The 13,968-nt window shown below is 48.1% G+C and overlaps 2 protein-coding genes across 7 annotated transcripts in view; one reads left to right on the forward strand and one right to left on the reverse strand.

Moving 5' to 3' along the window:
* The window catches only part of EIF2AK1 (eukaryotic translation initiation factor 2 alpha kinase 1), a 31,922-nt gene extending 24,731 nt beyond the window's left edge, over positions 1 to 7,191 (forward strand). For 3 of the 4 annotated variants that reach the window (XM_081819295.1, XM_006747107.3, XM_081819298.1), the window contains exons 12-15: positions 1,252 to 1,366; positions 1,593 to 1,675; positions 2,937 to 3,170; positions 5,971 to 7,191. In XM_081819295.1, the coding sequence (XP_081675421.1) occupies positions 1,252 to 1,366; positions 1,593 to 1,675; positions 2,937 to 3,170; positions 5,971 to 6,108 (570 nt within the window). In that variant the 3' untranslated portion in view covers positions 6,109 to 7,191. The remainder of the gene's footprint in view (positions 1 to 1,251; positions 1,367 to 1,592; positions 1,676 to 2,936; positions 3,171 to 5,970) is intronic. The other variant, XM_081819297.1, reaches the window with a different exon arrangement.
* Positions 7,187 to 13,964, reverse strand: AIMP2 (aminoacyl tRNA synthetase complex interacting multifunctional protein 2). 3 transcript variants are annotated; one of them, XM_006747106.3, is made up of 4 exons: positions 13,833 to 13,964; positions 10,054 to 10,260; positions 8,231 to 8,462; positions 7,187 to 7,704 (listed from the first exon to the last, which is right to left on the reverse strand). In XM_006747106.3, exons 1-4 carry the CDS (start codon positions 13,845 to 13,847, stop codon positions 7,316 to 7,318), a joined length of 843 nt encoding a protein of 280 aa, XP_006747169.1. In that variant the 5' UTR covers positions 13,848 to 13,964; the 3' UTR covers positions 7,187 to 7,315. The 3 variants fall into 3 exon arrangements, with proteins under 3 accessions (XP_006747169.1, XP_006747168.2, XP_030873806.1); XM_006747105.3 differs by having other exon boundaries at positions 13,713 to 13,932; XM_031017946.2 differs by lacking the exon at positions 13,833 to 13,964 and adding an exon at positions 13,050 to 13,196.
* Between the last annotated feature and the right edge of the window lie 4 nt (positions 13,965 to 13,968).

The following is a 13,968-nucleotide window of genomic DNA, read 5'->3' on the forward strand; positions in this document are numbered from 1 at the left end:
GGACCCTGAGATCATGACCTGAGCCGAAGGTAGACGCTTAACTGACTGAGCCACCCAGGCGCCCCTTGAAGCACACTTTTTGAGACTTGACTCAATCACAAAAATGTACCCAAATTATCATCTTACACATAAGATTATTTCTGTGTTCTCTTCAGAGGAATCTATACATGAAAATAAAAAATTAAAATTATTACATTTAAAGTAAGAAAACCCAACTTTTAACCTAAATATATTTTTGTTTTGAGTGGAAATCCTCCTCCCCACAGTACGGGTGCAGGTTTTCGGTGGCACAGGATTAGTTCCATTGGGAAAAGTTTGGGGTCTGCCCTGGTTGCTTAAATGGTGCTAAATGCATGCCTTTCATAGGGTGACCTAATTGCCCCTAACCCTGGCGAACATAAAAGAATCATCTAGGAGCTTTTAAAAAATATCAAAGTTTTCTCATTTAAAAAAAAAAAATCAGTCTTTCACTTGCTGGAGAGGACAGTTTTTAAAAGCTTCTCGGGGGATTCTGACGTCCAGTCAGGGCCGAGGAGCACTTGTATACAAGGTGTGCTCTGCCAGAGATCGTGGTTCTCAAACTTGGAGTAATGTGGGGACTTTGTTACAGAGTACTGCTGCCTGTGTCCACCCCCAAGAATTCTGATTTTCTTGGTCTGTGGAAGGGCTTGGAGCTCCCCTGCTGGTTCTGATGTGCAGCCACGTTTTAGAACCTCTGCTCGGATTTTTAATTTTCGAGCAGCTACTTGCTCCTGAGCTGAAAACTCTTTTTTTTTTTTCCCAAAGATTTTATTTATTTATTTGACAGAGACACAGCGAGAGAGGGAACACAAGCAGGGGGAGTGGGAGAGGGAGAAGCAGGCTTCCCGCGGAGCAGGGAGCCCGATGTAGGGCTCGATCCTGGGACCCTGGGATCATGACCTGAACTGAAGGCAGACACTTAACGACTGAGCCACCCAGGCGCCCCCTGAGTTGAAATCTCTTAACATCTACACATTTTTACTGTTTTATTTTTTTAAGATTTTATTTATTTATTTGACAGAGATATAGCGAGAGCAGGAACACAAGCAGGGGGAGTGGGAGAGGGAGAAGCAGCCTTCCTGCCGATCAGGGAGCCCGATGTGGGACTCAGTCCCAGAATCCTGGGATCATGACCTGAGCCGAAGGCAGAGGCTTAACGGCTGAGCCACCCAGGCGCCCCCATTTTTACTGTTTTAAGAACACCAAGGAGTTGTTCTTGTTTGTTTACAGCCCAGGAATATTTTTCTTCATGGCTCTGATCAGCAAGTAAAAATAGGAGACTTTGGTCTGGCCTGCACAGACATCATACAGAAGAACACAGACTGGATCGATAGAGATGGGAAGAGTAAGTATATTCTGGTTCTTTTCTTTTTTGGCATTAAGACAAAAAGAAACATGATTGAACTTGTCAGTATTTAAAGAGACTCATAAAGACTTAATGTAATAGCAAAAGTAAGATAAAGACAAAAAGCAACCATCGTTCCCTACAGTACCCTGCTCAGAGTCCATGTTCTTTAGTGTAGACAGTGGGAACTCTGCGGTGTTTTAATATTTGGCTTTTCAAATTACAGGGACACTCACACACACGTCCAGAGTGGGTACTTGCCTGTACGCTTCTCCTGAGCAGTTGGAAGGATCTGAGTATGACGCCAAGGTAGTATTTGCTGCTTTTCCCCCTTTTGCTGGACTTGGTCTGCTGTCCTAAGTAACAAAAAGCACAGTAAGTGCAGTGGAAGTTCTCGTGTTGGTGTTTTTGGAGGTAACAGAGTAGGGTAGGTTGTCTGTTAAATGAAACTGCCATTAACAGGAAACCTCACTTTTCACCTAAATCTGACTACACTGATTTTCAGACTACTTTACCACTTCTTTTTTTTTTTTTTTTTTTAAAGATTTTATTTATTAGAGAGCATGAGAGGGTGAGGGTCAGAGGGAGAAGCAGACTCTCCGCCGAGCAGGGAGCCTGATTTTATTTATTTATTTGACAGAGACACAGCGAGAGAGGGAACACAAGCAGGGGGAGTGGGAGAGGGAGAAGCAGGCTTCCTGCTGAGCAGGGAGCCCAGTGCGGGGCTCGATCCCATGACCCTGGGATCATGACCTGAGCCGAAGGCAGACGCTTAACCAACTGAGCCACCCAGGCGCCCCTACTTTACCACTTCTAAATCCATGGGTGTCCTAAATTATTTTTGAAATGAGCTTTCCTTTTAAAACGTCACAGTTCGGGCTGTGAAAAGGTCTAATCCGTTTTGTTCCTTGAAGGAATGTTAAAGGAAATCCTTTTCTCAAAATAACAGCCTAGTAAATTTTCTTCCTTTTGATGAATCATTCAGCTTTTCAGTGACTGGGCGTGAACTGGCAGAAAGAGACCATGGCTCTTCCTCAAATCCTACCTGGTTAAAGGCCTTCCTTGAAAAACGATTTCAGGAAAAGTAACAGATTTTATGAAGTTTCTTAAACTTTACCAGAATGCTTCGCCGTGTGTGGAGGCAGAGGGGAGCAGGCCGCAGGGACGCCGACCCCAGTAGCTGGCCCCAGCACGTGGGAGCTCCCATCTCTCGCTCAGGCTGCTCCACGCCCGGATTTTCAGGGAGTGCTGGGGTCACTGGTATGGTAGTGACTGTGGATGGGGCCGGGGGCGTTCTCCCTGCCCCTCACCCGGCCGGCCTTTGTGGCCGTGGATGCCCTTCTTGGTTTGGAAGAGATGGGGATTGCGACGGTACCAGACAGCTCTCCCTCAGGGCCATGATTCTAGGTGGCAGAAACTTGCCTCTGCGAGGGGTCAGCTTGCCCACTGTGTGCCCTGCATCGTAGGGTCTGTAAATTGGCCTGTCTTAGAAATCTTGTGTTTGAGAGGATGGTGATGTTAGTCTCCTTTTGTGTTTCACTACTAAATTACCTCTCTCCTGCTTTTCCAGTCAGATATGTATAGCTTGGGTGTGATCCTGCTAGAGCTCTTTCAGCCGTTTGGAACAGAAATGGAGCGAGTACACGTTTTAACAGGTTTAAGAAGTGGTCAGATACCTGAATCCCTCAGTAAGAGGTGTCCCGTGCAAGCCAAGTATATCCAGCACTTAACTAGAAGGAACGCATCTCAGAGACCGTCTGCTCTTCAGCTGCTGCAGAGTGAACTCTTCCAAAATTCTGGAAATGTATGTACATATATTTTTTTTCTTTCGTTCTTTTTTTTTTTTTTTGGTAAAGTAATCTCTCCACCCAAACTCACGAATCCCAAGATCAAGAGTCACACGCTCCACGGACTGAGCCAGCCAGGAGCCCCAGTTGAGCTTAGAATAAGGTTTATGGAAACCAGATTAAACTCATTCTCAGAGTTCCCAGAAGCACAGCCTTAGTTAGTCCAAGTAAGCAAGGTGACCACGGCCAGTGTCTAAAAGTTGTAATTACATATAGGCTCTACTTTCTAGCTTCCTCTTGCTAAGTCCAAAGGCTTTAGTTTTCTTTTCTGACTAGGAAATATAACCTTTTATAAATCACTACAGCATATCTACTAGTAAAAAGGGGCACATACCAGAGAGTAAAAGACAGCAGGAAATCTTGGGGGGAGCTGGAGTGACGGTGGCAGAGACTGCCTCTGCCCGTCTGCGGTCCTTCAGCATTCAAGTGTGTGATTCTGGTTTTCAGTCCTGTGATGTGGGATGGACCCCAGGGCAGCCCCTTCCTCCCCTCCTTCCAGACCCGTTGTTACCGTGCCAAGTACCATGTCCAGTCTACAAGTACTGGAAACACGATTCATCCATTCTGTTCCTCCAGAAACTTTCTGAGATTTAACAAAAGCTTGATTCAAAGATCTATTCACAGATCCCCAGTGCTCTGCTACCCCAAGCATAGTCCCCAGACCAGCAGCATCAGCATTACCTGGGGGCTTTTGAGAAGTATAGGGTCTTGGGCTCCACTCCAGACATACCAGCTCAGAATCTGCGTTTAACAAGATCCCCAAATGATTTGCCTCCACAGTGTGTGAGCGGCATTGCATTAGATGCGCTGGTCCTTAGAGTGTAGTCTCCAGGCCAGCAGCATAAAATCCTCAGGAACCGGATGGAATTCCCAGGCCCTCTTGGCTGCTCAGACCTGTTAAGGGAGAAGTCTGGGGGTGGGGTTGGGGAGGAGCTGCAGCCAGCCCGTGTGCAGCAGATACCCGACATCGTCGTGATGCCCACCGGTCTGCGCGCTCTTTGTAGTAACTGTTCCGTTGATTTATTTTCTGTTTAAGGCTTACTGAATTTCAGGTAAAACAGTGAATTTTACTAGCTTGAATGGTAAACAGGTGTAGTACTTTTCTGAGCCTTTGGAAACAGCAGATGTGGTGATTAAATTTCTCTTTTCTACGGAAGGGATTTTCTAACTCCCAGTTAAGTTAGCTATTAGAGACCGTAGTTATTTGGCATTTATGGTATTTCTCTTGTAGAATTTTTTATATAATAGCCTTCACATGCCTATAGAGAGAAAACTTGTGTGGACAGGCAGTCTTTGGTTTGCATGGCCGTTCATACAGGACTGTGAAAATGGCTGCTGAGCTCAGACCACGCAAGGGGATCTTAGTAATCCACGGGAAGTTATGATTGTCCCATGACCTTTACAAATGTTTCTCAAAACATTAAAAACTCTGTCAGTTGCAGAGGTATGTGGAAATGAAGCAAGTTATAAAACTGTATTTATTTACGTGTTCAAGAGTGGTTTGAACAGTGCCTGCCTGCATCTCACCATAGAACTTAGGATACACAGTGAGCTTCTTTTCTGTGCTGTGGTGAACTGTACACTCCTTTCTAAGTTTGGATCAGCGGTCAAGTATCCTTTGCACTTTCGAAGTTGTGAGAGATCTCCGAGAGTTTTTTGTTTTTGTTTTTTTTAAAATTTTATTATGTTAGTCACCACACATCACATTGTTAGTTTTTGATGTAGTGTTCCATGATTCATTGTTTGTGCATAACACCCAGTACTCCATGCAGTACGTGCCCTCCTTAGTACCCATCACCGGGTTAACCCATCCCCGCACCCCCCTCCCCTCTAGAACCCTCAGTTTGTTTTGGGTGTACAGCATGGTTTTTTTTATTATTATTAGGTTAGTCACCATATATCCATCGTTAGTTTTTGATGTAGTGTTCCGTGATTGTGTATAACACCCAGTGCTCCATGCAGTACGTGCCCTCCTTAATACCCATCACCGGGCTAACCCATCCCCCCACCCCTCGAGAGTTCTTTCAACGTGAATTTTGCTGGTGTCACTTTCTCTGGGACATCTTCATCCTTTTCCTCATTTCTGCTAAGTCCTCTTTGCCCGGTCCTGGGGCTGCACACCCGTGTGCCTGGCGGCGGCGGGACCAACACCCCACGGCCGCCTGTTTCTTCTCTGACACCACGTGGTGCGATCTGATTCGGCTGCCAGCATCCTTACTTTTCATTAGGTTGCTGCACTTCCATCTTTGCTGGCCAGTTCCACGTGTCAGTTAGGACACACGGAGGCAACACAACACACACGTGGCCTGGTGTGTGCCATGAGCCAGGTGATGACTGGCCCCTGCTGGTGACAGGCATCATGGGCTGAGGTGCTGACAGTTAGTTATGGAGCCGGGCAACCCGATGCTGGCGCAGCTCCGCCAGCTGTGGGCACTGGGATTCAGGCGCACTGTGCAAAGGGAGTTGGCCTGTGTATTTAAAATGGAAGAGGCCGGGGCACCTGGGTGGCTCAGTCGTTAAGCGTCTGCCTTCGGCTCGGGTCATGATCCCGGGGTCCTGGGATCGAGTCCCACGTCGGGCTCCCTGCTCGGCGGGAGGCCTGCATCTCCCTCTCCCACTCCCCCTTGTGTTCCCTCTCTTGCTATATCTCTCTCTGTCAAATAAATAAATAAATAAAAATCTTTAAAAAAATAAAAATAAAAAAAAAATAAAATGGAAGAGGCCATTTTAATGGAATTCAAAATTTTCTCTTGACAGGTTAATCTCACCCTACAGATGAAAATACTGGAGCAAGAAAAAGAAATCGAAGAACTAAAGAAGCAGCTGAGTCTCCTTTCTCAGGACAAAGGGGCCAAGGATGACGTGAAAGATGGGGGTGTTCCTGTCCTGCCTTAATTAGGCTCTGTAAATGTGAATGTGGACTTCTAGTTCTTGAAGTAGTCAACTGGCATGTAAATGTTGTCTTTGTTAGGGTATAGATGGTATAGTTCTATTTAGTGAGCCTGGACAAGACCTATTAAAGTTGTAGAAGTTCCCTCTACCCCTGTCTGCTGCTCTGCCTACTTGTGCTCGCTCTGTTAAATAAATAAATAAAAATCTTAAAAAAAACCCCAAAAAGCTAAACCTATTTTGCTCTTTTCCTTCTCATATCCCATAGACTCATAAATTTTTTTTTTTTAAAGATTTTATTTATTTATTTGACAGAGATATAGCGAGAGCAGGAACACAAGCAGGGGGAGTGGGAGAAGGAGAAGCAGGGAGCCCGATGTGGGACTCGATCCCAGGACCCTGGGATCATGACCTGAGCTGAAGGCAGACGCTTAACGACTGAGCCACCCAGGTGCCCATAGACTCGTAATTTTTACTATCACTGTCCAGTCTCTGAGAGACTTAGGCACCATCCTCACTTTCTCCTTAAACTCTGCCTGTTGACCACATAGCCCTCCCCTAGAATGTTCTACCGCACAGATCCAGGTATGCGCCCCTACCCCGTCACTGCCCAAGCCCTGGCCTGCATGTTTGCTGGACTGTTCCAGTTGTGACAGCTGCGTGTTAGTTACCAGAAAGACATCTGATGAGTTCACTCCCTGGCTCAAAAGCTGGCTCTTTGTTGCCCCTGAGATACAACTTCAGCTTCTCAGCAGCGCAGCGTACATCATCCAACCTTTCTGTTATCACCTTTGGCTTGGCATCACTTCAGAATCATGCCCTTTCCAAGCTTTGTGCCTCTTGCCCCCAAATCATCTAAATCATCTCAAAGTAGCTCTGGTGGGACTGTTCCTGTTTTCGCTCCTGTACTGTTCCCACGGTGTCCCCTTTATTCAGCACTTGACTCCCCACCAACCTACATTCCTTAAAGGCCCTGATGGATACGTTCATTTTTGTATCTCAAAAAATGTCTGCCACATTGCTGGCAGGTGTCCTGGTATACTGCCCACGACGTGGCTGAATTTTAAATAAAGTGAAACCCACAAATTATATGATGCCTTTATTGATTCTAGGCAACTGGCTGAAATAGACTGATTTTAGTACAAGTTCCTTCACCCACAACAGGCATGAAACAGCACCGTTCTCGAAGTCAACCTCTTGCAGTTACTGAAATTCACTTGAGGAGCTTGAGGGCCGTGTGGAAGGGGGCCAGGTTCTCACACGCCCTCATCCACTTCTGCACGTTGGCCGGCACGGTCCCACTACAGCCTCCCGCCTGCTGCAGCACCGACCACAGGACCACATCAGCCACAGTGAGTTCATTCCCAACAAGCCAGGGGCTCTTCCCGAGAGCGGAGTTCATGGAGCGGAACACGGCGGCTTTCTCTTTACTGCTTCCCTCTTGTAGCTGAAAGATCGCTATATCCACCCAGCTATCTATGAGGGTTAGAGTTACAGCATCCTGCTTCTGGCCAAACAGAGAGAACAGGAACCGTGCAATGTTCCCTTCTCCTTCGATGGGACACATTGTTTGGACGCTGAACTTCATCTGAGTCTTCGGCACTGAAAGGCAAGAAGCACACGGTGTATGGTAGCGCGAGCGTCCCTGGGAAGAAGGGCTTCAGCGACAAAGGGGAGTGGGGAGTCGCTGATCACTGGGAACTGGTGGCAAGGGAAAGAATTTTCACGAACATCACGTTTTATCTGTCTCCAAGACATGTATGATTAAGAAAGTTTACACCAGATGTTTACAGAATGCAAACTCTATGTTAAAAAAAGTAACCATTTCTGGTATTTGATTAGGACCGTTTTCAAGCAAGAAGGGACCTCAGACCATCTTTTCCAACCTCTGTGCTTCAGAATTTGCAGGATGAGGACTGGAAACCAGGAATCCCTCTCTACCCTCACAAGGTTCATCTGTGCTCCTTTTCCAGAATTACCCCACACGCTTCCTAGACTCTTAGGGAATTTGACCCGACGGCAAGTAGCCGAAGAACGTCACGGTCCTGGCCCCTTGCTGCCTCTCACTCAAGTCAGGGGGCCCGTCTCATTCCAGAGCCTACGAGCGCAGCCAGTGCCCTCTGCTTACCATTCTTCCAAATCAGAGTAAAACCCAGCTGATACTCGTGACGGGGCTGTTTTTTAGACTGCTCGCCAAAGCACCTGAGGAGGTTTTCCGGCACACTCTGGACTGCGGAGTGCGTGTGAACGGTGGACAGGACCCTGTAGTGATCACACAGCAGCCTGTGCAGCACGAGCAGGGCCAGGGGAGGGGAGGTGGGGTTCGCGTTGATCACGATGTCTTTCAGTGCCCCGTAATCCTGCGGGGAGAAAACCCAAACAGCGAGTGACATGAACAGCCACTTGAGTGCGTGGAGTTGTACCTGGTGCTGTTCTTAGGGCCTAACCAGGGTTGCTGAACAGAATCCTCAACGCCCACTATCACCCCACCTCCCAGCTGAGGAAGCTCGTCCTGGGGAGGCAAATAACCTGCCCAAGCACACTGAGCTGAGGAAGAAGTGCAGCAGGGATGTGAGCTGACTCCAACCCCTTAACCTCTGCACTGCTGGCCCCCACCAAATAAAATGTTGACTTTGCTGTGAAATTAGTAAAACAACACATTAAGAATGACAGTATTCGTTCCTAAGTTATTAAAAAAGAAAACCACACAGTCACTCCATTTATCAAATCTTTCCAACACCTGACCACCTGACAGGATAGTTTCTACATCAATTTGTGTGTGAGTTACGCACACTGTGGGTCAAAATGTCATTGGTGATGGCAAGTGGGCAAAGTCTAAAAAAACTAGGTGTTAACTAAAGGACTAAAACATACTGCCCTTTTAGATGCAGACTTTATTTCATATGTTCGCTCTTAATAACGAACTCCTATAATACCATGGAGGCCAAACTCAAATTCCTTGGCTTTCTGTACACAGCCCACCACGATCGGACTACGAGTCTCACCAGTCCTGACTAAAGCCCGTCACATCACCCTATGATGAATGCTTTGCAATTCTCTGAACACAGCATCACTCAATGCTGTGCCCTGCGACACCCTCCCAGCACCTGAGACACTGGCACAGCTGTGCGTGATCACCAACTTGTCCACCAGACTGGCTCCCTGGGGGCCCGGCCGGGTCTCTGGGTCCTCAGTGCGGGCAAATGTACCAGGTGATCAAAGAACCCAAGTGCAGAGGTGCCGAGGTCACTGGGAGACCCTGCAACTCCGCCTCCACATGTTAGGTCTTCACGCAGGAGCACTTCTACCACCAACTCCAGAGAATTCTTGGGACAAACCCTTTTGTACTCTCAATAACACCACGTAGAAACAAGACATTCTTTTTTGCATATCAGACTGTCACCTAAATTAGCTGAAGCCTGCAGACTGATCTTTAAAGGTGGCGGATGCAACTTAATTCTAAGACTGCAAACCGAACGTAGCAAAAGACGCTTGATCCACGAGGCTGTGGCTGGGCGGCCAACGCTCTGAGATTCAGGCGGCTCTCAGTCAGGATGGACTCACTGAGCCTGAGAAGCACTGAGCTGACACTGGTCTGTTTGTCCTGGCTCGGAGGCTGCTAGAGTGACGCCCACCTCTGGCCTGCATGACACGCCGCCTCGAACGGTGGGGAGCTGTAACTCGACTCCTATGCCTGCCTAGGGATCCTCCCAACTCTTCTCCACCAGGTCTGAGAAGTCAAGCGGCTTTAAAACTTGCTTTGGCTTCACTCATAGCTCATGAATTTATTCTGTGTAAAGGCACAATCACTTAGGGGAGGAAAAAAGAACATGCTCTTTGTACCACCTTTGAGAACTAGAAAACCAAAGCTTGAGTCACAGGAGCACGATTTTCTGGCACTGACAACCACCTAGCCTCTGATGTTCTTTAGCGCACTCCAGATGAACTCACCGTTCCGAGCACTGAATTTAAGTCCAATGCACTGGTCGAGAAAGCAGTGGGCTCATCAGCTTGGATTATGTTGGTTACATCCACGTCTGCATCTGGTGTCTGAATCATCTTGGAAAGGCCATCAACTGCAGCCTTCAGTTCATACAGACGTTTTAAAATATCATCTTGGCGGGACTCAAGAGCTTGAAGAGATGGGTCAGACTCTTCCTAAACAAACCAACATTGAAACGTTCATTTCCTCTAACAAAACAGCAACGTTTAAATTTGATCACTTCTATTGAATTCCATGAATTCATCAAACCCCCCACCTCTGAAAAGATATTAAAACGAAGCAGCAGAATCATCTTGGTTTTCCCACAGTCCAAGAGGTGCTGCAAACTGATCCACAAATGCTTTAAAACAAAAAAAAAAGTGACTGAAAGCCATTTTGAAGTTGTAGGACTCCTATTTAAGAACAGAGCACGGAAAATGAACCCAAATCATTGTTCTTTGTTCTTAATGCCAAATTAGTTCAAAATACTTTGCTTATTTAACAAATAGAAAAAGATGGGGGGGGCAGTGAGAATGTAACTCAGCAATTTATACTAATAGAAGGGAAAATGGGGACCACTAAGGAGGCTGAACAAAATGTGTCATTTGACTTGGAAAGGTAAGTCCATGGGGTCAGAAGATCAATTCCCCACATCATTCTCAATGCAGTACTGGCCCTCTCGTATCTTAGAATCATCCAGAACTTTTTCACTGCTGAAATGTAGAACTTCCTAAGTATGGAATGCTTATGTCCTTCGTTCACTGAATCTTTGCATCTTTCTTGCCTGGTATACTGACTGCTACACAATAAGTAACCAATAATATTTGCTAGGAAAAAAATCTCAAATCTTTACACACTTACTTTAAAAAGCACTAACAAGAACCCTCTTGATAAAGTCACAATGTACAACCTATTTCCAGATTCATTAGCTCTCATAACGGATAATCCATTTTGAGCCCAGAGAAGAATATGTTAAGTCCTAACCAAACAGAACCGTCCATATGGCAGGGACCTCGAGTTGTCTGTAAATATGCTGGTGTAGGTACATGCTGGTAAGCCGGATGTCGCACAACACCGCCCTTTCACAGACTCAATGCATCACCAAGTGCTGTCCATTTTCTGGAATCCACTGGCTTCAAAGCTTGCCTACACTGTCACCGCCCAAGTTCAAGACACCACTTTTCACCTGGTCTGCTTCCACTGGCCACCCCTCCAATCCACCTCTAAAACGGCAGCCAGAGAGATTAAAACAAATATGGATCCCATCCCCCACCTCCATGTTAACCTAACAGGCTCTTTGCCGAAAAGGCAAAGCCCTTAACCTGGCTTGGGAAACAGCCTGTATGACCTGTTCTCTGGTCATCTCCTCTCACATAGTGCTGCCCGCTGGCTGTGCTGTCCTTTGGGTCCCTAAAACACACCATGCCCCCACCTGCCACGGGGCTTTTATTCTGTTCCCTCTATCTGCGACATTCCTCCCTCTTCTCCTAGAGCTTAATCTGCACTTTCTCACCTCCCCATGCCTGCCGCTCAAACAGCAAAGACATGAAGATGACTGACCTGTGGGTGGAGCAAAGAAGCATGAAGACTTCAGTGTGCCGAGGAAACAATTATGTGCCGACCAGAGTAAGTCTGAATGCAAAATGTGACATGCAGGGAGGGGTACTAGTGTGTGGTATCCTTCTGTTCCTCAGTTGACAGTCCTCAAGGAGCATGCCAGTCACCTCTAGCCCGCCTGATTTGTGCCTTGTGTGTGCAAGAGCTTGCTCAATTCTACAAATGGCAGTAGGGTCCCTGACGTACCCGGGTAAGGAAGTGCCTACTGGATTCCACGCCTGAGTCAACCCAGTAAACAATGCCTGAAACGAATGCATTCCTACCGTGGCCTGTGACTGGGAGCCCCGCACAGCTTGATTTTACCTGTCTTGATGTGAGAAATGAGGAAATGCTCAGGATCTGCTTTCCCTTGTTTTCCTGCTCAGATTAGATCGTGACTTGGCATATTGTGTTTATCCATTTTATTTTATATGTATTTTAGAAGCAGTTTATTCTTTGTGTTGCTCCTATTTGCCTTTGATATGCTTGCTTTCTAATTATCTGCCTATATTGTTATCATCAAAGGCCAAGAGAGTTAAGCAGCACACCAAAAAAAAAAAAAAAAAAGGTCTCAAATGAGATGTGACATTTCCAACTCTGGGTCTGGGTTTTGTTTTCAGTTCGGTGAGACTGTCCAGTTGAGCAGCACTGGATCATCATGCTATTTCTGTCTTAGTTCCCTAGTGAGACAACTGTATCATTGTTTGCCAATTAACCCAACCACTTGCCTTCCAATCTACGCAGAAGACTTTAGACAAAGTGAAGGAGGGGGCCCCTGGGTGGTTCAGCCAGGCCTCCAACTCTTGATCTCAGCTCAGGTGTTGGTCTAGAGTTGTGAGTTGAAGCCCTGCATTGGGCCTGGAGTCTACTTAAAACGAAGAATAACACCCCAAGGGAAAATGGACTACAAAAGTTACTTGTTCCCTCTTCAAACAGAACGGACCTAAGGTTGTAAACCCAAGATGTGTATTTGCAGCCAATAAAAATTGGGGCTTGGGGCGCCCCGGTGGCTCAGTCGGTTAAGCGTGTCTGCCTTCAGCTCAGCTCCGGTCATGATCTCAGGGTCCTGGGATCCAGCCCCACGTCGGGTTCCCTGCTCAGCGGGGTGCCTGCTTCTCTTTCTCCCTCTGCCTGTCACTCCCCCTGCTTGTGCTCTCTCTACTAAATAATATCTCTAAAAAAACAACCAACCAACCAACCCAGAAAGACTTGGGCAGACACTTTACAAAAGAAACAAGGCGCTCCACTGACTCATAAGTCTGGAAAACCTGACCTAAAACTACATGAGGCTCCCACAGTCCACCCACCAGCTTTGGGGAGGGTGCAAGCACCAGGAATTCCGTGCCCACCGGCCGAGGAGCATACAAACCTGCACACACGCCGCTCTGGGAAGTGGTTTACCTGGTCCAGGTGAAGACGGCCCACCCCCGGGAGCCGGCAATCCCAAGCCCCCAGCCCTCCGGGCACGCCCCAGGCCAGCCCGTGCACGGGAGCGCCCACCACACCACCGCTCGCCGCAGCGCCGACGCAGAACCGCCCGCAGAGGCCCCGGGAGCCAGGTCAGCGGAAGGCAGCCCGACACAGCGGGGCGCAGGACGCAGACTCAGGACACACTGACCGGGGAAGCCGGGCACTCGGGGCGCTGACAACGTCCTGTTACCCTGGGTAGCAGGGGCAACAATGGGGTTCGCTTTAGAGTTCCTCACAATTAGCATTTACGTGCCCCTCACTTTTCTGTCCCTACAATTTGGTAGAAAAGCTTTAGTAGCCATAAGCGGGAAAGGAAGTAGATACAAGAGGAATAGCTCTTTTAATAGACTCTGCGCGCACACGGAACTGGCGAGAGCGTGAGTCCGAGGTACGGCAGCCAGGTCGGACGCCAGGGTTCGGGCCTCCCAACCCCACGGGCCCGGCCGCGGCGCCTGCGCGCTGGGCGGGAGGCGGGCGGGTGAGATTAGGCGCCTGCGCACTGGACAGGGTGGAAAAACTTACGTTCAAGCGGGTGGGGGCGGGGCGGGCCGCGCGCTCCTACCTGCACGTGGCCTGCGTCCGGCGCGGGGCCGCCTGTCCTGCCGTGCACGTTGGGGAGCCGGTACATGCAGGTGGGAAGCTCTACACAGAGAGACGCGCTGCCCCCGTGATAGGGCTTTACCTGGTACATCGGCATCGTGGGAGCCGAAGGACGGAAGGTGGCAGGTGAGGGACACGAACACTCAGAAACCGTCCGAGACCACGAGCGACTGCGGCCACCTTCTTTCCGATCCGGCTGCGGCCTTTCGGGAAAGCGC

The sequence above is a fragment of the Leptonychotes weddellii genome, chromosome 5 (genome assembly GCF_054177405.1).
Source record: "Leptonychotes weddellii isolate Sample4059 chromosome 5, ASM5417740v2, whole genome shotgun sequence".
Taxonomy (NCBI): Eukaryota; Metazoa; Chordata; class Mammalia; order Carnivora; family Phocidae; genus Leptonychotes; species Leptonychotes weddellii.

Excerpts from the sequence above, each read along its gene's own strand:
- AIMP2 (XM_006747105.3), bottom strand. The coding sequence starts at position 13,847 with ATGCCGATGTACCAGGTAAAGCCCTATCACGGGGGCAGCGCGTCTCTC. Across the intron at positions 10,261-13,712 it reads CGGACGCAGGCCACGTGCAG|GAAGAGTCTGACCCATCTCT; the intron begins GTAGGAGCGCGC and ends TGGTTTGTTTAG. Across the intron at positions 7,705-8,230 it reads TACTCTGATTTGGAAGAATG|TGCCGAAGACTCAGATGAAG; the intron begins GTAAGCAGAGGG and ends CTTGCCTTTCAG.